General features: G+C 32.7%; 1 protein-coding gene across 11 annotated transcripts in view; it reads left to right on the plus strand.

The window, feature by feature from the left end:
• Positions 1 to 26,096, plus strand: part of LOC115883641 (disks large 1 tumor suppressor protein) — a 1,010,644-nt gene that overhangs the window by 970,342 nt on the left and 14,206 nt on the right. For 8 of the 11 annotated variants that reach the window (XM_030902027.1, XM_030902024.1, XM_030902021.1 and 5 more), the window contains 2 exons: positions 20,982 to 21,201; positions 23,352 to 23,506. In XM_030902027.1, the coding sequence (XP_030757887.1) occupies positions 20,982 to 21,201; positions 23,352 to 23,506 (375 nt within the window). The remainder of the gene's footprint in view (positions 1 to 20,981; positions 21,202 to 23,351; positions 23,507 to 26,096) is intronic. The other 3 variants (XM_030902022.1, XM_030902020.1, XM_030902026.1) reach the window with 1 other exon arrangement.

Consider the following 26,096-nt stretch of genomic DNA (forward strand, 5'->3'; position numbering starts at 1 on the left):
CCGGAAACTTCAGCAACATATTCTGCAGATAAAAATAAGTAAAAAAGTTCGTATAAATTTATGTTCTAAAATGCTTCGTTTCGGAGATACAGGGTGTAAAAGTTTAATTTTTATTTCGATTTTTTCTAAATAATTTCTGAAGTAAGGGATTTTAAAAATCTAGTATGTTTGTCTAGTTTCACAAAATAAGGTAATATTACAAAATTATTTAGAGATATTTAATGATTATTACCAAACAATTACTATTTTGACAATTAGCTTTGCATCTTGTGTTGACGAGTCAAGTCGAAAATGGAATTAAGCCGAGAAAAATTTCGCGTAATAATTTTTTTACAATTTTTGAAGACAATTGTCTCAACAAGAATGCCTTACCGAGTTGGTTTAAGTTTTCGGCAATAAAGCACCACATCAATCGACCAATTCTTGTTGGTATGGAGAATTTAAACGTGGACGGATTAGTATTAGCGACGATCCAAGAACAGGTCCAACAACAAGGGCAGTCACCCAGGAAAACGTCGGTGCTGTACGTAAGATCGTAGATCCAAGAAGATCGACATGTTACATATCGTGAAATTGAAGCATCATTGGGCATTTCAAAGGCATCTATTCAAAAAAGAATTACTTGTACAAAAAGAAGTTTCTCGTTGGATACCGTATCTGTTGACAGAAAATCAAACTAACTAAGCAATTAAAATCAATGATTTAACGCAGAAAACTCAAAAATTATATACAGTATTGTCAGTGGTGATAATGTGTCATTCGGTGTTTCCATGAACCAATATCGACAAAAGATATCCATTCTCGAAGTGTTTCCAAAAAGATGTTCATCAATGACACCATGCGTCGTCTTACGGAGTTTGCTGTTGGTCATATTATGATGTGCAACCAAACTTATTTTAATTTCGAAAAACCAACCCTCAACGACGAATGATCCTCCACTAAGAAAATGTCAGTTTCCATACAACTCGAAAAACAATTTTGGGCTTTTAAAGCAAAAAAACATCGAATTGTTGGATCATCCTCCATACAGTCCCCACCTAAGTCTAAACGACTATTTACTTTTCAAAAAGCTGGCCCGATCCGTTCGTACGTAAACTAGTCTTATTTAGTTTAGTTCCTCTAGGTCCGGATCCGATAACGTACGTCTGGCATTCCCCACTCCTCTAGACTAGTAATAGTATTACAGTTGAAGGTTGGAGCCTTTGGTGTTACACAGCAAAATAAAACACTCAACAAATCATCACAATAAGTGGTTAAGTGTTTTGGTGTGTTGTGGTGATTTAGTATTTTATTTTGCTAGTAGTAGTAGTTATTTTGCTAGAATGTTTAGGAGGGAGTTAATCACCGCGCTATTATAGATCTATTGTGTGTTCCCCTTTTTTAAGTCGTAACGAGTTATAACTCATCATACAGTCTCAGAGCTTTAACAAAAGCCAGTATCTGAGACGGCTCCACAGAGGCCAACTCTCCATCCTCGACATCAGCCGTACCAAAGTTCATGGCACGAATGGTCGTTGTCTCGGCGCACTCAGTGATAAGGTGTTCTGATGTTTCCCCATTTTCCCCACAGAATCTGCATTCGCCGTTTTTTCTCAGCTTCAGCCTACTGTGGTGTTCGTTGAGGAGACAGTGTCCTTTTAGAAACCCCGTGACAATCCGAAGATTGTTTTTACTTAAATCAAGGAAAACCTTTGATTTTTCTCGGTCGTAAGTTCTGAGGAACTTTTTCGAGTGTCTTAGACCATTGGAGGACACCCATTCTAAGTTACGGATGGAGTTTTCCAGATTTTTCAGTTCCGCTTTCAGTTGGTTCCCGTTTGGAAAACAGAACGGTTCTGGTCCAGTTAGTGGAGTGTTCGCTCCTTTCCTAGCTAGATCATTTACTTTTTCATTGCCTTCTATCCCTTGGTGAGCAGGCACCCAGAGTAGGACTTTATTTTCTTTGCCTAAATTGTTGAGCTTCTCTAGGCATTCTTAGATCAACTTCGAATTGATGGTTACTGAGTTGATCACTAAGAAAATGTCAGTTTCCATACAACTCGAAAAACAATTTTGGGCTTTTAAAGCAAAAAAACATCGAATTGTTGGATCATCCTCCATACAGTCCCCACCTAGGTCTAAACGACTATTTACTTTTCAAAAAATTAAAAACGAACTGCGTTGTCAAAGCTTCCAGTCTTCAGAAGATGGAGTCAGTGCCTTCAGAAAAGTAATTTTGAGTGGAATGAATAACATTCAGAATTGGCTGGTTGTCTGAACGACACCATATGGAAAAATAATCACATAGGTGTCGAGGTCAAGTCAAGAATACACAAGGCTGTCGTCAGGCCCATAATGACTTACATCTAGGGATCGGCAAGACAAGAAATCTTGTCTTGACAAGCAATTTCTTGTCTTGTCTTGAAATATTTTCAAGAATTAAAAAAAATCTTGTCTTGACCATTTCTTGAGAGTCGATTTCTTGTCTTGATTCAAGAAATCTTGAAATTTTTTGATATCTTGACAAAAGGGGAACCCCCGTTTAAAATTTGTGTATTAAAGGGGAACCCCCTGTTTAAAAGTCGCGGTGTGATTGGTTAATGTGATGTTTATGCTTTATGCGTAAAATCTAGGGTCAGGCATCTAATTTTCAAAAAATTCAAAAACTTTGGGCTCATTATACTACAGTAGCCAAAATCATCAGATTTGCATAATTTTGTTAATTATCATTATTATTATCTATCATTAAAATGAGTGTACCATCTTAGACACCTGCACGTAGAAGTTTAATTAGTGACTTTGACAGTATATACACATCGGGACAGGTCAACTCTGTGTATAGGATTTTAACGTGTAAGACAGTGATGTAGGCAGCTTAATGGCAAATCAAATGTATTAAAAAGAGAAAAAAGTTGGGTGGGTATGGGTGGGAACATTTCTTCTAAGCGGTATTGCCAGATTTTACATCAAAATTTCAAACCGCATAAGTAGACGTTTCAAAAAAATGTGGCATCTAGGGTTGGATCTGGATTTTCAACAATTAGTTACTCATTTTACTACAACTGTAATAGATTACATTTAGCTTAAATATATTATCTTCATTTCAGTAGTATACATGAACATTTTTAACATAGTTTATTTTATTCTAATTTCTTTAAGACTACGATAATATACTGGTCGGCAAGAGAAAATCTTGGGTCGTTTATTTTAGTCATCATTTACCTACATGTCTAGAAGTGAATCGCTATGGCAATCTTGTAAGTCGGGGAGAGAAAAATTATTACCTATCCACTTAATCCGGAGCTCAACTTCATACGCTTGGGAAAATTCTTGCTCTTTTCTCTTTGTTCATTTATACAATCACAGAGTCTATAGACTCTGTGCACGACAATCGGCACCCAAATCCGTGTGTACATTATCGGTTATATCATTAAATAAACTAACCAAAAAATATGCTGTATTACGTAGTAAATGGTGCAAATTCTATTGTCGACCATTCTAATCAGTATTAAATAATAATGGAGTGAGCCAGTGTGAAGTGAGACATTAAATGACTGATCTTTTGTTAAATTACGTGGTATAACTTAACACAATGATGAATCGTTTAATGTTTCATATGCACCTCCATAATTATTTAATCTGTAATCATACTGATTACATTGTTCAACAACAGAATTTGCGCTTTTAGTACGTTTTGGAATTAATAGATTATCTGTCTTATTATGCAACTAAGTCTCTGTCTGTCAACCGGTCATTTATATTATTCTCTGTCTTACACGTTAAAATCCTATACACAGTAATCAAATGACCAGGTCGGTATAGTGACGGTGATAATACTACTACAGATAAAAACAGTAAAAACAACAATGATAAAAACTACTCTATTACTTCAGTGGCATTAGATTTTAGTTCAGATTTTAGATTCAGTACATTAAAATGTATTATTTTTTTTATTTTAAAAGTTTTAACGTTAATTCAAAAGTCTGTATGCTACTGAAGTAGACCCGCTTTGCAAAGTTTTTTTATTCTAATATCGTAGGCCATAACATAACATATCCAAAAATTATAAAAAATCATTTAAAAATTCAAAAATTATTAGGCATTAAAAAGGTTGTCATATTGTAAAGAACTTATCCTTATTAAACAGTATCCGACTTATAATTTAGTAGTATAAGGACTATTTAATACATCTATGGAATATTAAAACCTACTTTATTAAACTGTAGTATTAATATCTCAATATATGTGTATAACAAGAAAAAAAATATTGATAATATTAAAGACGTGACAATATAGGCTAGATGAGGAAGGCTCGGTCGACTGTACCCAGAAGTAAACATGTGTACAAAAAAGGTTGTTTGTCCGCGTTGAGATGTAAATAGTGTAGTCTATATTTTATTTTAAGTCTATGGTTCTAACGCATACAAAAATGCATTTCTCTTCGTGGAGAATACTTCGAAAAACAATAATAGTGTTTAAAAGTTTTTTCTGCTTCTGTATTTATGCAAAATATAAAAGACAACCTTCGTGTGGGCATGTACACTTAGGTTGTGCACCCCTCAAAGTATCGAACCACGTGCCACATCTGACGGTAATACCTTGTATATTACAAAGTATAAATCAGGTTCTACTGAGCCTACGCATTTCGTGGGTTAAGGTGTGAATTTACTTCTCGCGTCAGCGGTGCCCTTATTAGGCTTTATCGGGCTCGCGCTCGACCGGCAAGGCATTCGGAAATTCCGGACCGCCGATAATTTAGCGGGTTCGCAGGTTATTTATCGGTTTGGGAACGCGCCGTGTATTTTTACCATCGACGGACTCGCATTAAAAGGAAATTAGGAACGTTTTCGACGGAAAACACGTTATATTATTCATTTTCAATCGTTTCAGTTCGATATACCGCCGCTTGTGAAGTATATAATCAGTGGAACTCTGCTGACAGTTCTCTGTCACTCGCATTTATGTTAATAACATTTCGGTCTTTTAAAATCATGATTTAATTTACGATAAGTCAATTTGTTTTTTAATTATAATATTACTAGATGTGTACTGTACTTGTACCTTTGTATCTCATCTCATTTGATGTCTTAACTTAAATAGGTTGGCTACAAAGTACAAACTACTACTACTAGATGGATGCAACAGCTACAAGATATAGATTTCACAACATATTAAATATAATTATACCAGGCAAGGAAGTCTGGATAAATGGTGTACCCATTCAACTTGCGGCAAACTGGTCTGCAGATGGCTCAAGCACCTTGGAGTGCGTAGTAGCTGGAATAGTAGGGCTGAAACAAAGAATAGCTTCCCCCGTAACTGCCCAAGGATGTTACAATTTTCAAGGCCAAAATAATGACAATCCATTTTTGTGTAGAAGAAATAATGAGGAAGGAAAGAACAACACCGTTCAGTTGCCATTTTCACAGACAGTCAAAGCACACTTTCTCGGAGGTCAAATTCTAGACTAGTAGTAGTATTACAGTTGAAGATTGGAGCCTACACAGCAAAAGGAGATACACAGCTAAATAAAACACTATAAGTTTTGGTGTATTGTGGTGATTTAGTATTTTATTTTGCTAGTAGTAGTAGTAGAATGTTTAGGAGGGAGTTAATCACCGCGCTATTATAGATCTATTGTGTGTTCCCCTTTCTCAAGTCGTAACGAGTTATAACTCATCATACTGTAACGTTTTTAGTTCGTTACATGTCTTTTTTATATATAATATATGATGTCTGGCCTATCATCACCGGATTCCCTCTCGTTCAGGCCGGATAGATTATTTGACGCGTAATTTGTACGTTCCCTGGTCGCCAACCCTGTGATCGTTCGACACAACCCTGTTACTATTCTGTGAAGGCGCGCGTTGTCAGCATCGCTTCTGTCAACTCTCCGTGCTTAATCTCACTTTGTTTTGACGCTCTGTTTTATCCCAGCTTTTAGAAATGGTGATTATTTAAATCTTGCTGTATAATCTGAATCAGCTGCTATTCCAAAGCAACAGGTAAAGATGAGATATTATCCTTTTAGATTCGATACTATTATTGAATATTTTTAGGGTAGAGTTACGGATGTCCCAACTTGTATTTGTGTTTTGCTGACACGTTGGCGTCCCTTTTCTTTTGTCCTCCAGAATGTCACATGGAAGAAAGGACATGTTGTTTATTATTTATTGAGCCCTCGGAAGTATTTCGAGGTAGGTTTGTTTTGTTTATTAGACCTTGTTTGGTTTTAAACAAGAGTTTCGTATTTTTAGGGTCCAAGGTACGGACTATTTCCAAGATACGGACTGTGTCCAAGGTACGGACTGTGTCCAAGATATGGACTGTGTCCAAGGTACGGACTGTGTCCAAGGTACGGGTAGTGTCTTATGTACGGACATTATCTTATGTACGGATGTCCTGTGGACGAGTGTCCCCAGTAAGAACGATTTTTCATATAAAGTGCCACAGCGTGGATGTAGCTTGAGTCCCATGCTGCTTCGTTCCCAGCTATAAGCTAGTTAGTTACGGCTGTACCAATTTATGGTGTCTCATGCTGGCCTCTTTGGTTGTGTTGGATGGCTGAGTACAGAGATGCGAGACCACCTCACGCTGCTACTGTTTGAAGCAAGATTACATAAAGAACAGCTTATCTACTCAAGGATAAAGTATGGCATAATATTTTGGGGAAACTCGAGCGATATCGGGAGAATTTTGCTTTTGCAAAAGAAATGCATACGTTCAATATTTAGAATGAAACCCACGGAGAGCTGTAAAAATTATTTTATTGAACAAAAAATACTAACAATAACAAGTATATATGTTGTAGAGTGTATAATGTTTGTTTATGATAACTGGCAATTTTTCAAAAATTTGAAACTAACTCACAATTACCCTACGCGAAATAAGTCCTATTTAGTCGGAGATAAATATAATTTTAGCTACCTACAAAAAAATGTTGATTTCTCATTAATAAAAATGTACAATTTCCTTCCCGAATGTGTTCGAGGTTTGGCAAGAAACAAGTTAAAAGCCACATTAAAAATCTTTCTAGCAAAGAAAGCCTTTTATTCATTAGAAGAATTTTACAGATCCGATAAAGCTGTGTTTATAAGTCTGATATCTAATGTGTAATATTTGTTGTTTGTATATATTAATTCTATCGTTTTTTATTTCTTCTATGTATTTGCTTATTTTACTTAGTTAAGATCTTAGTTTAATTGTAGTATTATCTTAACTGTAATTATATTATTTTAGAAATATTCTTATTTAATGTTTCCATGTTTGTTTGGGCTATTTGTTATTGAAATAAAGAAATATCATCAGTATTCATCTATCTACTTCAGTAGATATTTACGTTCTAGTTTTATGTTTTAGATTTTCTATATTTTCAATAGTAACGCACATTTTAAATAATATCGTACAGACTATTTAGTGGTTAAGCATGTTATTAAGAACATTTATGTTATTCAGTAGTTACAATGTGATTTAGATTTTAGGTTTCATTATATACGCCTTGTATTAGTATTATTTTCTTTATAGGATATATTACAGTAGCAGTTAAATAGGATGAATAAAGAATATAGATTAATTCCACAGGTTGCACATCAACACCGCATAAAATTTAATAATTTAAATAAAGTAATGCTATTTTTCTTATATTTTCTATAACGTTACACGCATTGTATTTTTTCATAGTCTTTTCATAGAACATATTTAATATTATTTACATACATAGTTTTACTCAACAAATAACCACTATAATAATTATTAAAATTGTACAATGCTATTTACCATCAGAATTCATCATGAATAAATATAGTCATTAGTTTTATGTATTATACAACTGTGTTTTCTTTCTCTGTACATGCCTGGCGCCCAATATCTATTTTTTGTTTATTGTTATTAATTAGTTTTCTTTCCAGTGAAATACCTTATCCACGACTGCTCTCCGATGAAAAGCTGCCGTTCGCAGTGGTAGTTGTTTAAAAAAACGCCACAATACAGTCTCAGGGCTTTAACAAAAGCCAGTATCTGAGACGGCTCCACAGGGGCCAACTCTCCATCCTCGACATCAGCCGTACCAAAGTTCTTTTTACTTAAATCAAGGAAAACCTTTGATTTTTCTCGGTCGTAAGTTCTGAGGAACTTTTTCGAGTGTCTTAGACCGTTGGAGGACACCCATTCCAAGTTACGGATGGAGTCTTCCAGATTTTTCAGTTCCGCTTTCAGTTGGTTCCCGTTTGGAAAACAGAACGGGTCTGGTCCAGTTAGTGGAGTGTTCGCTCCTTTCCTAGCTAGATCATTTACTTTCTCATTGCCTTCTATCCCTTGGTGAGCATCAGGCACCCAGAGTAGGACTTTATTTTCTTTGCCTAAATTGTTGAGCTTCTCTAGGCATTCTTTGATCAACTTCGAATTGATGGTTACTGAGTTGATCGCGTTTAGTGATGCTTGACTATCGGATAGGATGGAAATCGGAATTCTAGACTAGTGTTTTATTGTGTTTGTGCTCTAAATACATTGTGTGAGCGTAACAGTGTTACGTTAACCTGAGTAGCAAGGCACGAGGGTTACAACGGTAACGAAAATGTAGATGAAATGGCTAAAGAAGACTCATCAATGCCCTTTATAGGCCCAGATCTTTTCTGCGGTGAAATTCAGTCACAATAATGGCCACAAAACTCTAGAACAATGGAGACATTCATTAGCACAGAAACAGGAGAAAAAGTTCATAGAACCAAAATTTATTTTTGCCAAAATTTATGGCAGAACTGATAGGTAAAGACAGAAATACTCTCAAAGCTGTAGTGGATCTACTAATAGGGCGTTCTAAGTTAAACAGGCATTATAAATGGGCTATTTATAGGCCCAGAACCTATCTGCGATGTTGCAAAAATAGTCACGAGAATTGCCACGGAACGATGGGTGGCCAACAAATCTCTTGAACTCGTGGAGAAACTCACCAGGGTCGAGACAGGCAAAAAAGTTCGAAATAGTAGAACATTCACCAAAATTCACGGCAGACCTGATAAGGAAAGACAGAAAGACAGTCAAAGGTCTACTATCAAAGGTCATTGTAAGCTGAATAGGCATCTAAAGCTTATGTAAAGAAGAAACGACAGTACACATTTGTCAGTGCGATATCCTGGCAAATGTGCTGTTCTTTGTACTAGGTAATGATTAGACCATTAAAAAAGAGCTATATGGAAGGTTCATTTTTAATATTGTTAGAGATTTTGAAAAGGATGGAGTTGTAATATGTAGTTCAGATTAGACCAAGAGAAAAATATAAGATAAAACAATATTTTATTGGAACCCGATAAAAAAATAATATATTTTAATTTTCTCTTATTATCTTACCTGCACCTTAATCTCTACTATTTCACTTAAAAGGCTTGACCTCGTCAATCACCATAATTCTGAGGTCAATCGAAATAGGCGGACGGGTCAATTTTAAATCGTTTTGCATTACGCAATGGCATTATTGAAAGTACCCAATTCGATTAAGTAGTACCGCAAGAGTTAAATCGAATTGGATACATTAGTCGGAATAATTTAATAATGGACAACTAAGGTTAATTACGTCAAATGCATATGAACCGTAAAATTCGTAATGGAGCTGTTTACATGAAATGACGTTTGTTCGTTTATAATGAAAGAGCCTATTAACTTTTACTTTTCGATAAAAATAAGTAATAATTATTTATTCTTAAATACGTTGACCGGTACGAAAAACACATAACGACACCTTAACATTTTCATGTATTTTAAATTTATTTTGTGCTTTTTTTAATTAAATTTAAAAACCACTGTATCAAGGTGCATCTTTTCTAGATAATTTGTTTTTTGATTCATCTCAATGGATTTTTTTGTTGGAAATATTCGCTGTTGAACACTAACCAGGAAGCTGTTGAAGATGAACCAGATCAACTCGATTTAAATCTTGATTCTTGACCTTTACGATTTAAATCAACGGTTTTTTATTTTAATCACACTTGGACTTATTCTTTTAAACAAGTCCAAGTGTGATTTAATAAATCTTAATTTCTTATAATAAATCGAAAAATAACTGTAAAAGTTATAAAAACTTTCCTATAAACAGCTCTAAAAAATATTCCCATAACAAATATACCGTATATCTACTCATCAAATAAAAGTTACACTTGCTGTTGTAAGATCTAGATACTTTTAAAAAATCAAAAAATAAATGTAAAAGATATAACATATATCTACCTACTTAATATCTATTCATCTATTAAAATATCGACCGATTTTTGAATTAATTTGGTATGAATAGACGGAGAGCTGGCTACATAAAAAACCTTATCATCGTTACATGGCTAATTTTTCTTGTGATGTATCCTTTTGTGTTGCCATTATGAAATAGTCATGTCTGCCAACGCGATCCCGGGGCTTAAAGCAAGGGCGGTCAATCAAAAGGGTGAAATTTTGACACTAAAAGTATTATAAGGTACACGAGTTATAATTACCAAATAGCTTTTATTTATTTTTAAGAAACGTGAAAAATTGTTTGGTTTGATAGACATTTTTCTCGTGGGTAAAATGCCGGCGGACAACACGAAAGAGGCATGAAATTTTTTCCAAAAGCCATAATTTAAAAAAAAATGATGGCATACATTATACTTGCATGCCGATTGGTGGAATGTCATATTTATTTATTTTAACAGCCGTATATAAAAGGGCAGACAAAAAGATCGTGGCTCAGTCAGCGGTAGACAGTTTTCAAAAGTGCAATATTACTCTACAGGGTGAGTCTTAAATAGTTGCAAATATTTTCGGAGCTGGTAGATCTTGATTAAAAGAAACATATTTTCTCTTTACCGTTTTCCAAATAAGTCCAAAATAACCGAGTTATTCAACTTTGAAAATTTAAAAAGAAATTGATTTATTTTTAAATAATTTTGTGAGCTACTTGTTTTTTCTGTATTTGCATCCATTCTTTTAGTGTCGTCACCATAGAGTAAACCCATAACCATGGTAGGTTAAGAAATAATTACACAAATTTACCCACGGTATAACGTTGGTAAATTTGCGGTGAACAGGCATTTCTAAAAAATTTTCTTAAATATACCGGAAAATTAAAAAAATGCACGATTTTCGACATATTTTTTTGCGAAATAAATCTCAATGACGTGTTCCTGGAGTCGAAATACGTCACCCCTAAAAGTATTTTAACATATTTAAGACTCATCCTGTATAAGCGTTTTTAGGAAACGCTTCGTTGACAATTAAAACTTATTACAAGTAAGCCTACAAAAATTTTACGGTGCAGATATCGACTCAGAGGAAGACTCGTTTGAAAGAGCGAGGATTTGCAGTACGATGAGTCAGATACAAATAGTGAGGCAGAATAGTAAATGTATGATAATATCTGTTTTGGAAATAATAAAAAAATATATTTATAATATAATCGTAGACATGATTTATCTATACTTAAATGGATGAGACGGCGAGCGTTCCCTGAAAGCCCTAGAGTAATATCGCGCTTTTGATAACTGCCTGTCGCTGATTTAGCCACGATCTTTTGGTCTGCCTTTTTGTATACGGTTTTTAAAATAAATAAATATGACATTCAAGTTTTAAATTGAACATGGTAGAGAGCAATTAGTTGATATACAACTGCACACTGTATATTTATGCATGTGATACTAATTAACACCCAATATAATCCAATCAATATACCTGATATTAATAATTTAATTAGTAGCGCTTTAATTAGTTAATACTATCCGAAGGTCAGTTTTAACATAACGTTTAATAAATTACCAACACAAATATTTGTTTAAGGAGGTTGCTGACCATATTAGACACATCAATATTTAGTTTATGATAATGCTTTCCAATTATGCGATTAATGGTCTCGAAGTAATTGCATTCGATTGGTTTTTGTCGAGTGAGAAATTAGAAATTTTAAACAGATTGCGGGAAATGTCGAAGAAAAACTAATGAAAATATTAGAGAGCTGAGAATATGTTAGCGACATCTTTTTTTTCAGTTTAATGACTTTTTTGTCGTACTTTTATATTTGTCCTGTTCTTTACTATGAAAAGTAATTTGTAATATCCATGTATATTCTTAAAAGTGCGCTACCAATATGCCACCATATTCTATACAGGCTGGTCCGAACTGTATTCCGGAAACTTCGGCAGCATATTCTGCAGATAAAAATAAGTAAAAAAGTTCGTATAAATTTATGTCCTAAAATGCTTAGTTTCGGAGATACAGGGTGTAAAAGTTTCATTTTTATTTCGATTTTTTCCAAATAATTTCTGAAGTAACGTCAATATTTCGATGAAAATTGGTGTCTGGGAGTTTTTTGACATGAGAAATTTATTTTGATGTTAATATGACTCCTAAAACTTGGAGGGTGCCAACTACATATTTTTAATTGGGCTGAAAAGAAATAACTTTTCGTCCGTTACTGTATAAAAGTACCCAATAGAAAAATATGAATTTACCACGTTTTTTACGTAATAAAGTCTCTTGGTGAAAATCGCTACGAGTAATTGTTCTCGAGATATTTAGAATCGAAATTATCAATACCTGTCATCATTGACATAAATTACACATGTTGGCTAATAAAAAAAAAACTACCTACTTATCAAACTGATATCGTAAATTTGAAATGTTTTTGTGCTAAAAGTTTTGTGCCCAACAGAAAGTGTTATCATCATTTTTTCGAAGGAAAATAAAGTTATAAAATTTATCATTTCAGTCAAATAACTATCTACTCAACATGTTTATTTTTAATTTTCATCCAAATATTAACGTTACTTCAGAAATTATTCGGAAAAAATTGAAATAAAAATGAAACTTCTACACCCTGTATCTCCAAAACTAAGCATTTTAGGACATATTTTATACGAACTTTTTTACTTATTTTTATCTTCAGAATATGTTGCCAAAGTTTCCGGAATACCAATTTGGACCATCCTGTATAATAAAGTGAAACCCACAAATAGTGCCGAGCAAGACCAATATTCTTTTGATTTTGGTTTTGCTGCAAGACTCTTGCAACTTGCAATTTTTTAATATTTTTTTACTACGTTTTACACTGCTTGTTCTTGGTCTTGCAGATTTAATGTTAGTCTCGGTTTTGGTCTGGCATTTTCTGCAAAAAGAAGACTATGTCGTCTATCACTACTCTCAAAACAAGATACTTGATATTGAGCATTATGCAGTGAGAAACTATACAACTAACTAACTAACACACTATACCGGGTGGTGCATCGGCGTTAGAAACATAGCAAATCCCGTGCAAATTTTGGACTGTCCAATTGTTGATTATACAACCAAGTCGTAAATTGTTTTTATAAAGGTCTGCGTACGCTGACATTGACAAAATTATCATAAAATTATAGGATGAAATGGAGGGTTTGCATTGTTACCTGTTCAGTTTTAATTTAAAAGTAGATACAGCTTTCGTTAAATTACATAAAATCGGCTTGTCCAAAATTGTTCAAATTTCGAATATGTATTCAGCATACGCAGACCTTTAAAGATCTATTTACGGCTTCGGTGTAAAATTAACAGTGGAGATAATATTTAGATAGTTCAAAATTTGCATAGGATTTTCTACTACGATGCACCACCCAGTATACCGGGTGTTGCATCGTCGGACGGGACATAGGAAATCCCATGTAAATTTTAATGGGGTCAATTATTGACTTCCCTAATTATTTTAGAGAATAATTCTATTTAGGTTTATTGAAGAGCACTAAAACCCACATTCAAAAGAATAACTTTAGATATTTTTGATCATCTCGTTTACGTGTTTTCGCCGATTTCTTTTTAAATATTTCTCCTTTCGTATGGCCCTGTATTTACTTATGAGCACCAGTCAAGGTAAAAGATAACTGTCAAAAGAAGTTGTCATTTCAGAAATTTACCTATTTAGTGCTTTATTATTATTGAAAACTCATTCCTACATCGGAAATCTTAAAGATGTATTTACAAATAATTAATATGAATTAAAATAAAATAAAGTAATCAATTACAAGGTTAATTGTAGTATTATTACAATATCCAATAACTTATTAATTTAGGTACTATTAAATTGTTAGAACTTTAGGATTTAAGAAGATGTTCAAATATTCCTCCGTCGACTGCTAGACAATTACCCAGGCGATCATAAAATTCTCTTCTTACATTCGCTAGTTGGTAAACTGAAATTCTATTGCATTCGGCAGAAATAGCATTTTTTAGCTCGTCTAGATTTGGGTATTTTTTATCCTTGTATATCCTGTTTTTTAAATGGCCCAAAGAAAGAAATCATTTGGCGAAATATCAGGAGACCTTGCTGGCCAATTTACTGTATGATTTAGGCCAATAACGTTTCCGTTAAAACTATTGTCTAAATATTCCCGAACAGCCAGGGTACTACGGGCAGCCATCCATTTGGTACCAAACTTTCTGATTTTCCCTAGCGGCGTCATGTAAAGCAGGTAAAATATGATTCTCGAGTAGTTCCAAATAATATTCTGCATTTAAATTTCGCGTAAGGAATAATGGCCCGATAATATTGTGTCCGAATATCCCTGCCCAAACATTTACTTTCTGTGGATATTGCGTCCTTGTTGTTGGTTTTTTTGATCCAATATCGATAAGGTAAACGATCGATTAAGGTAAACGTGCATTCGTCAGTGTAAATAGTTTTTCAAATATCTTAATTTTTTTTAAGTAACTTTAACACCCTGTATCTCAAAAAGGAAGCTTTAAATCTTACAAGTTGATATGAACTTTTTGTTTTATTTTTGCAAGTTCTATCGTCTGTTAAATTTTCCCGATTAAAATCTGAGACACCCGTATAACTAAGTATATATTGGCTATTTTCATTGCAAATATCTACAGAAGGGTTGCTTGTAGCGATTTCTACAAAGAGACATTTTTTAAGCAAAAAAATCTCGAAAATGTATATTTTTTCACTCAGTAGTTTTATACAAGTACGGACGAAAAGTTATTACTTTTCAAAACAGTTAAAACACATATAAGTGGCTCCCCCTACAAATAAGAGTCATAATGACATCAAAATCAAATTTCTCATTTCAAAAAACTCTCAGACACCAATTTTCATCCCAAATATTTTCCAGGTATCGGTCTATTCGGATACAGAGTAGCAAACATATCCGACACCTTTTGATAACTATTTCCTTGATAATACCATTTAATCATAAATACTTTTTCTTCGGTAGTGTGGCTAAAAAATAATTCTGAAATGACAGCTTCATTTGACAGTTATCTTTTACCTTGACTGGTGCTCATAAGTAAATACAGGGCCACAAGAAAGGAGAAATATTTAAAAAGATATCGGCGATAACTCGTAAACGGGCTAATCAAAAATATCTAAAGTTATTCTTTTGAATGTGGGTTTTAGTGCTCTTCAATAAACCTAAATAGAATTATTGTCTAAAGTAATTAGGGAATCCAATAATTGACCCCATTAAAATTTACATGGGATTTCCTATGTCCCGCTCGACGATGCAACACCCGGTATATTTTATTTATTATTTAAAATATATTATATTAATGACTCAAGTTATTTAAACTATGTGGTTGATCGAACCAGAACAGAATCATAAATATAAATATTTGCATCCTCACAACGCACGAGTTCTTTACACAAAATGTTGTTCCTCAATGACGAGCGTAGCGTCAAAGTTTAGTAGCGTAGAATTAAAGTGATTCATAACGCGTGACCTTGGCATTTCCAGAACGTTTTTGACCGAGATTTTGATCAGTTTTTCGTCTAGCATTCAAGAAGAAATACCAAACATGAATATTATTAATAATTTTTCGCTTAAAAATTGTGACAAAATGTCTTTTTATGGTGTTCGGAGTGAGTGAAGTGTTTATACTGTCGAAAATTGGATAAAATGACGAAAAAGAACAGAGAGAAGTCGCCTATCAGGGCCGGATTCGATACTATCAGCCGGAAGTTCAAGAATAAGAATAAGTTGAAAAGGTAAAATTATCCATTTAATATGTTACTCAGAAAAAATATAAAAATTTATTCTTTGAAATATTTTTTTTCCATGTACATGTATATGTCTATTCCATGTACAGGGTGTCCCACTAAGAATAGCTCTCGGCTGTATCTCAGAAAGTATTAGCCGTAGGGGCTGCGGAAAAAAATATTTATAACTAAAGAGGCTATGGGAAATTGCTGGAAATTATTTTCAAGTTTGTAGAACGACCGCTAAGGGGCACAACTGCAACAAAACATAAGAAAATGGAGTTTTCACACAATTTTGCCTAGATAAGGTGTACTATAAGTAATAGCTTCATAATCTTCAGTAAATTTTGAATAATTTTTGTTGAAGCCATTTTCCCCTATCTACCAAAATAAAGTGGTGGGGGAAGGTTAGATCTGTTTTTATTTGAATATTAATAACTCTGGACTGAATGATCGGAATCCAACAAGTGAGGGCTCGTTTAAAAGAGCATTTCTTACTCTATATTGTACCATATAAACAATAATAATAAGCTTTTGAACGTAGACGCTAGAGGGCGTTGTCTTACAATTTAACAAACATTGCGCATTTTTTTTTCAAAAAAATTAAATGCAATAGTATATGTAATTTTAGCTGATAGTAAAGAGTAGTAAAAAACAGTGAACAAGAAACGATGATTCAGTGAAGTCATGGTAGGCTTTAGAAAAAAGTTGCTTTTGACGTAATAGTATAAACGTCAAATTGTTATTAGATCAACATTTTGATAGTCTTATCAGCGTTTTTTATATTTTGATTGCTTTTTCAAAATGCCAACAACTTCAACTATTTCAAATAATAAAGGCATTTTGAAAAAGCAATTAAAAAATAAAAAACGCTGGTAAGACTATAAAAATGTTCATGTTGTCAAAAGTAACTTTTTTCCAAAGCCTACCATGACTTCACTGAATCATCGTTTCTTGTTCACTGTTATTAATATCTTAATTATTAGATATTAATACCTCTGGTATTATGGTATTCTGGTATTTCGTCGATTTTAAAATAACCTAACTGTTTCTATCTTATTTTTTTGTTAGAATGGGCATAATTAAGAGGACTACTGAAAATTTGCCGTGTTGTAAAAATAAGGTAATTAAGGGCTTATTTTTTGGTATTTATTATAATTTTGCTAGTATCTTCGGTTTGAAAAAGATATCAAGATGCGGTTTTCGCTGACTTTTTAAGCTTTTACTACTATTTACTATCAGCTAAAATTACATATACTACTGCATTTAATTTTTTTGAAAAAAGGCGCAAGGTTTTTTAAATTGTAAGACAACGCCCCCTAGCTTCTACGTTCAAAAGCTTATTATTATTGTTTATATGGTACAATATAGAGTAAGAAACGCGCTTTTAAACGAGCCCTCGCTTGTTGGATTCCGATCATCCAGTCCAGAGCTATTAATATTTAAATAAAAACAGATCTAACCTTCCCCCACCACTTTATTTTGGTAGATAGAGGAAAATGGCTCTAACAAAAAATATTCAAAATTTACTGAAGATTATGAAGCTATTACTTATAGTACACCTTATCTAGGCAAAATTGTGTACAAACTCCATTTTCATATTTTTTGTTGCAGTTGCGCCCCCTAGCGGCCGTTCTACAAACTTGAAAATAATTTCCAGCAATTTCTCATAGCCCCTTTAGTTATAAATATTTTTTTCCGTAAACCCTACGGCTAATACTTTCCGAGATACAGCCGAGAGCTATTCTTAGTGGGACACCCGGTACATATATATGTACTGTATTTTTTGGTATTCATATTCGCATATGCTACCCTTATGCAAATGCCAGCGTTTGAACAAATGTGTGTATATAACATTAAACAAAATAAACAAGAAATATATAAGTTTTTACTAATATTTGTTACAAAATTGTTTTCTTTGTAGGTATCTTGTATCTAACACAATCTTGCAATACTATCAATAATTGTAATTATATTAATAATTTAATCTGCATTCGCTTTATTATTTGGTATTAGTTTAGTATTATAGGTAATCAACTGGGTAATCAACTTTTCATTGTCATAATAGTATCAAAAATTAATAAAAAAGAAAGCTCTGTTTGAATGAATTATGTTATCATAAAATATCTACTCCAACTCTACTAAGCCAGATTTAAGCTATACAGTATAGAAAGTAAAAGAGGTACTAAAATATGATTAATGATTTCAAAAGCTTTAGACGAATTTAGCAAAGCTAAACTTATGTTTTGCTCGCGTCGCTGTCTCTTAGAAGCATCATCAATAAAATGAGACATGGCAAGACAGCTGCTGTAACCAACTCTAAAACCAAAACTGACATTTATATAGACAATAATATGTAAAAACCACATGTTTGGGTATTAGTTTACAAGATAATATAACAGTACGACGTTAATAAAACCACAGCTTATTCGCTAATCAGCTGGTCATCTTCGCTAGTTTTTGAGTGCTCGTGTTTTACATCTCCTCATTCACTAGCAGTTGGTGCACTAGTCTCGAAAGTTTATTTTTTATGACATAACATAAGATAAGCGAATACCTAGGTAGATATGCAGAGACCGGCTGTCTAATGAACAGGCGGTGAATAAAACCTTGATTTCCAAACTACAGACATGTAATTTTTATTTTATTTATTTATAGCGAAGTATGGTAACGAGGATTCAGTTAAAACAAATAATGGATAAAACTACGCTTATTTATTATTTAACGATGTAATTTTGATGGCCTTGGTTATCTAACTTCCATCAGTTATTGTAATGAACATTAAGTGCGTGAGAAAATACATCATTAAACAAAAAACTCACCTAAATTGTTTTTTATTTTATTTGTATTTATTAGATTATCTGTACATAATCGATATATTATTTTTGATTAGTATTCCAAATTAACATAGATACTTTTTTTATTGGCACATTCTGTGATTAAAAAGAACATTTTTATGATTTTTTATACTTACAGAGGTCTGGTCATCCAAGTGGCCGTTTTATTGTGTAAATTTCCATACTTGGATTGCCAAAAATGTTATTATTGTTTGGATATAAAAACGACTTCTTTAAATTTGTTTTGCAAAGAGGTTCCTTGGAGAGAACAAGAGCTTCTGACCACTTTAAGTTGTGATGCTTGGACCACACATGGTCTGCAATACTTGACTTCATTGTTTCACCTCTTTGCTTAATAAATTATTATTAAGAAATAAAAAAAAATTATTTTAAAAAAATATTTTTTTAGGACACGTACTAAAGTTCTAAGTTATTTTTTGCTTATATTTCAATACAATACAATACAGAATTAGATCCAGAATAAAATTCTGCTATATAGTTCACTAATTTTATTTGAAGCCCTATGCGGTGTCGCCATGATATTTCTTATTTACTGAAAGTTTGGTGAAAAATCGTAGTTTAGTATATCAGAAAAGTGGTTAAAACCTGGAGTGAATTTAACTTTATTATGTATATTTTTATATAAAAAACAAATATAAAAATAAATCCGTGAAGGAAACGATGTGTTTTTATGCCGTGGCCAACATAGCAATATTTAAAATGCTATATCTCAATATTTTTAAATGCAACACCCTATTTATTAATTTCCAATAGAAAGAATTAAAAACTGAACATTTTTTGTATTTAAAATGTTTAACGGTTTTCCAGATGTTCGCGGTTTATATTGCAACAGGCTCTTTCTACAGTAAATTTTTGTCAAAGTCGTCTAATGATATTTTTTTATCCTATTATTACTGTTGAAAGCCCCATATATGTAGTATACCGAAATCTTTAAAAATTTAGTAGCACTTGAATACAAAAATAAGTAATTTATTAATTTTGCATCTTGAATAGACTCATAAAGAATGACACAAAAACACAGCTAATATAGAAGCATTTTGTGTTAGTAAACATAACATAAACACAGCATATCCACATAAAGTAATCGCAAAACAATTTCCGATGCACGTGATCAACTTTGTGTGACAAGCGATGGCGACAGCGCTGCCAGATTGTGATGAATTTATGAGATGAATCTTAATTTTTGGAAACAATATATTTATTATATAATTTTTTAAAGATTTTTCCGTTTTATTTTTAATTTAATAATTAATATTTTAGTAATTAATTAATTTATTAACAGTAGTCAAAAACACTCACAGTAGAAATATTTAAATTTGAGGCAGCAGCTACTCGCCAAAAAAATCGAAATAAGTAGAAATATCTTAGAAAGTGGTGTAATATGCTTATCAATCAAACTTACTTCTCTGGCTATAGTCAAGGGTTTTAAAGGACCTTTATTGTCACGTTTTCGTTTAAAATAGTTCATCAGGAAGTCTACAAGCTCTTTGCTTCGACTGTTTAAATGCTTCGGTATATTTTTAACGCGCAATTTTCAAGAAATGCAATACAAAAATGTAATTCTTAAAAGAACTGTTTGTGCTTAAAAGTACAGTTTAAAAAGAAAGACTATAAAAATCAGCAAAAAAAAACGAGAATTGCTCCCAAAGATTCAACAACACGATATTATACAAAATAATGACTGACATTACGATAATTGTCAAATAATAAACGACAACGTTGCTGATCGCAGCGCAATATGACCAACATAGCGATAATAAAATTCGGTTTAAACTAATTTTTGCAGCTTTAATCTAAATAAAATATCTGTTACAATCATTTGCTCTATAAAGTAAAATGAAGAACTGCTCGGTATCTTAAATTATATAACAAATTTAAACATTTTTGCCAAAATTTAATTCAGTCAGGTTTATAGGCTTTAGTGTCAATGTCGATATGATTGATGATGTGCATCGGAAAATGTTTTGCGATTACCGTATATCAACTTTATTCTGTTATAAATAATTTCAAGATGATGATAAGCGAATCGTGAATGATTAGATAGGTAGTAGGTCTCTGATCTCCCTCTCTATCATGACCATGACCGTTTTAAACACTTTGATCGCTGATTAACCCACCCCAAACCCCAACTTTCCTGCATCCACCAACACCTTCACTAATTTCGCTCTTTTTTACTCAATTTTCAGAGAACTCCGAACAGTGACGCTACACAAAGGCAACACAGGCCTCGGCTTCAACATCGTAGGCGGCGAGGATGACGAGGGTATCTTCATCTCCTTCATCCTAGCCGGTGGCCCGGCCGATCTCAGCGGTGAGCTGAAGAGAGGCGATCAGATCATCAGCGTGAACGGGGTGAATTTGAGGAACGCCACGCACGAAGAGGCGGCGCAGGCGCTCAAAGTAAGTGTATGTACATGACGAACCAGTCACCTTTTATAGACCTCTTTATGTTTTAGTTAGGCCGCCCTCCTTCTAGAAACGATTCTGTAGAATTTCTATTTGTAGGCATCACATCATCATGAACCAGTATTTTACTTACAGATCATCTTTTATAGTTTCAGTTTTTCGATTAAACATATAGGGTTATTCACGATATGTGTCCTAATAGACAATTATGTAGAATTATTTAAACTTGGTAAATGAGATTTTCAACTCGTCAGAAAAAAGAGATTGAATGACAATTAATTAACAAACGAACCAGAAAAAACAGCCTTTTTTCGGTAGTTAATTTCGTGACAATAATGACAGATATTTTTTAGGACCCATGTTCTGTAATAATCTGGGGGCATACGGCATTTTACCTAAGAAGAGTCATGTGTATGTATGCAAGAAGAGTCGTATGTATAATTCTGCAGTATGCCAAAAAGGGAAAATTGTCGTTTGTCCCACGTTGGGCGCCAAAAATAAGTATCTAATGTTTTTTTTTACTCTTACACCCTGCGAACGGCATCTCTTCGTTGGTAGAACATTCGTAGGTCTCTCAGTATTTCATCAGGGAATACTGAACATATAAAAAAGATGTGTGTCTTTCTATCATAGTTTTTCTTAAGCTATCGATTGACACAACTTCAGATTAAGGATTTTGATTAACTTTAACCTCAGGTTAAATTAACAAGTATGTAATCTCGTTAGATAGCTTATAAAAATGCTCTAAGAAGAGTCATATGTATGTATGCAAGAAGAGTCGCATGTATGATTCTGCAGTGGATATGCCAAAAAGTGAAAATTGTCGTTTATCCCACGTTGGGCGCCAAAAATAATTATCTAACGTTTTTTTTTACTCTTACACCCTGCGAACGGCAGCTCTTCGCTGGTAGAACATTCGTAGGTCCCTCAGTATTTCATCATGGAATACTTCTTCTTCCTGTGCTTTGTGCTTAGCCGCACGTTGGCGATTGTCTGTACTTTTCATACAATGTGTAGAGTGCCGTTCTCGGCTCTTCGAAATATGGTGGCTGCGTCGCTGATGTTACACCGATCCCGTATGTTTCTTAGCTAGGAATGTTGTTTTCTTGATGAGAAGAATGTTGTTTCTTAGCCAGGAATGTTTTTTTTTGGAATGGAATACTGAACATACTAAATAATAAAATGTTTGGCGCCTGGCATCATATACAAGAAAAACTCATATGTACTTGGTAATATAGATGATCATATTTAATTAGAATAACTCCTATTAATTAATTATTAGTAATTAACATGATCAGATAAAAAAAATATTACGGATAGATATAAAATGTCATACCGAGCATGTCTAGAATTCCAACCTGAATCCTAGAATGCAACAATATTTAGGGTGTTCTGTTAAAAAAGTACTACTACGAGTAGAACTGGCAACACCGCTTGGTCTATTTTACTATAAGAAATTCTCTTTAAATGTCTAATAGCACAGTTGCCGTGAATATCCCTGTATCTTCAGTGGGTGATAAAAAGTTCGCAACTAATATATACATAATGTAGGGTTATATCGGATATAATGGAGAAATTGCATAAACTTTTAGTAAAATCTCAATAATAAAAAATTTGAGCATTCGTCGCGAACTTTTTAACATACCCTGAATTCTTTGTACTTTTCTTTAGTTCTAGATTAGAATTTTTCTTTAAAATTCACAGTTGATTCACTACATTTCAACGTCCGTTCAAATTAGCAAATCCATCTCCCATTTTCAAATATTAACACGATTTCCAAACTACTGTAAACTAATAACACGAGTTGTTAAATCCTGTTTGTTTTAGTTCGACTGTTAATTAGTTAGTAGTGAATGATTTTTCTTGTTTGCACACAACAGTCAACCAGCATATTCGACATAAATTAATTATACATTAGTAATTTATTTAAAAAAAAGGTGTAATGCTTTTGACCAGTTTTTTTATCAAATAACCTAAAAACTATTGTTTAAATGTAACACAGCATAACTAGTATTTCTTTAAAATGATTTCTTGGAGTATAACCCCGCTGCACTCAGCTATAGAGGATTAAAATAGTAATGGTAGATATGTAGATAGTATTTTTTCATATTATTAATTTATGTGGTATTAATACGTAATGTAATATTTAGGGTACGAGTCAGACGGTGACAATATGTGTGCAGTACAGACCTGAGGAGTACAACAGATTCGAAGCTAAGATAAATGATCTGAAACAACAAATGCCCTACCCCGTGACGGGGGGTACGCTGCTGAGGACCTCACAGAAGAGGTCGCTATACGTCAGGTATGTCTAAATCACGTGACAATGAAAGACGTCACTGAAAAAAAATATAAAATAAGATTATTCTTATTCATTATTATGAAAATTTTAGAAAAATATCGCACGTACTACAATATTACTTGTATTATTGTTTTTTAAAGGTAAACTGGTTTTAAAAGATAAAATATACGGAGCGATCAACAATGACCGAAATAGTTGGCTGTTCTGATTTTACTCATTGGGTTAGATATAAATTTAAGAAATTAAATTGTTTTTCAACTGTTATCACTAGCGTCAAAACAAACCAAAAGTTAAATAATATTAATTTTTTGATTATATTTAAATTTGTTTTACATAAGACTCATGAAAACGAGATGAGAAGTAAATGGATTTAACTTGAAAGTTTTCTTAATTATTGAATATGTATTAAAAATATACCGTGCTGGCAACTCTTACTTTTGGGTCGGTATTTACAAGTGTGGAAGTAAATGGCATAGGGATCTTATTAAGTGGGAGTGAGAGAAATGCGACGGTGTGCTGTTGCGGCGTTGCCACATTTCTCCCGTACGCTTTTCCCTATCAAGTAAAGTAAACTCACGATCCCAAACCGCTTATTTTTAAAAGACTTTTTTCGAAAATTAATTATAGATAACTAGATAATTTATTAATAATTAGATATTATTAATTATATAAAACTATATAGATAAAATCATTAGATATGTTTCTGAGCATCTGAAACGGAATTCGTTAGGGTGTCCATTTTTTTATAACCAGAAAACGTCAGTAATCGCGATAATTTAAAAACTCAACTTTTTAACACATAACGCGCCATAACTTAAGAACCACTTTAGATATTGAAACTTTTTTATTTTGAAGTTCGGATCTTTTACAAGATGTTTAGATAACAAAATTCGATAGGCCTTTTTTATACAAAAATTTAAAAAAAAATCCATTTACTTTTAGTGCATAGCAATTTTCAGCAATCATATAACTTTTTTATTTATAAAGATAGATATACAGTCTGCGAAGAAAATATAGCAGAAATTTTTTGAAAAAAACTACAATCAATTATTGTTTCTAATGGATTTCGGGATATCGGTTTTTCAATTCAGAGTTCTAATAGCGCGACCACTGTCGAACACCAACTCAGTTCCACTTATTTTTACCAAAACTGCAAGTGTTTCTAACTTGCACTTAAAAATTTACAAGCTATAGGGAAAATTAGGACTCGGTAAGAAATAAACAAATAAAGTATCACGAGACGTAATTAAATCTTGAAATTGAAAAAAAAAGTTCAAGGGAAAAGAAAAAAAAGAAGAAGAAAAGTAAAAAAAGTATGAAGTATAAATTTAAGGCAAATTGTACTTTTATATGGACTTATATTGTTCCATAGTTTGTTACTTCCCGATTCACAGTATTTACAAATAATCGTCAAAGTATTACGTGTCAAGTGCTCAAAATTGTGATTCTCTATTGTCTAAAAGTTACTTCGATTACGTTCAATTTCTAACCTTGTTTTGAACGCCAGGATGAAAATACGCTGTAACTATGTAAGTATTACTTTTCCTTGTTGAACACTATAGTTGTATTGAATACCAAAATCGAAATTTGTAAATTTTTAAGAAGATAAAAAAGCAACAAAAATTATTTCAATATTAGACTTCTAACTAAAACTAAAAGAGTTCTTTATCTATCCCACGTAATAAAAGCATTTTACAATCATATTAATTTGTTTGTACAACCTAAAATCCAGCTTCTGGTTAATTTAAGGCGGGAAAGAATAGAAGTAAGCCGCATCTGTTGCCTTAATTACCACATACAGTCTAAATAAACAATTCTAAATTTTGCCTTTCACATGAAATTCTATTTATAATCTCTTTATAGACGAGAATAGGCAAGAATGCCGAAGCAATCTACCAGTTAAATTGTATAGTTTAATGTTCATTAGTTGATTAGTTAAATTAAACATCAATTAGTAATAATGATTAAAATTAAATTAGCAGTTAATTTGAACGTTAACATATTCAGGGTGGCGCACCTCATTCGCCTCGGTTGATTATACGAAAACGGAAAGATGTAGAAACAAAAAAAATTATGGGTATATGTGGAGAGGCCATGTGCATAATTTAAAATAATTTTAAAATGTACAGAGTATGTCAGAACTAAGATCCATACCAAAGTTATAATTTTTTATGGAACACTCGGTATTTTATTTAATTTTTGGATTCTTCGACATAAAATAAGGCGTTTATTATAAGGATTTAATATGTTTAAAAGCTTTGATTTTTAAGATATTTAAAGATATTCAAATATGCATGTTATAATAAAAAAGGTTGTCAACACCCTGTACATTACATTTCAGAATTAATTCTTGTGCTAACTTTTAAGCCAGAGAAATAAATTTTACTAAACAATTTGATTGCTTCTTTCAATGCATACAGGGGTATCAAAAATTGCTGGTCTATTTTAAATATTTATTTTACATAAAAACTTCGTTATTTCAAATACAACACTATGTCTTTTTTTAAATATGTCGAATCAGCTTTAAATGCTCTTTCAAACTGTATTAGGGTTTCCTATACCTATCTGGCTCAGATTTTGAATAAAAAGAGAT

The sequence above is a fragment of the Sitophilus oryzae genome, unplaced genomic scaffold, assembly GCF_002938485.1.
Source record: "Sitophilus oryzae breed Bouriz unplaced genomic scaffold, Soryzae_2.0 scaffold_1974_pilon_pilon, whole genome shotgun sequence".
NCBI lineage: Eukaryota > Metazoa > Arthropoda > Insecta > Coleoptera > Curculionidae > Sitophilus > Sitophilus oryzae.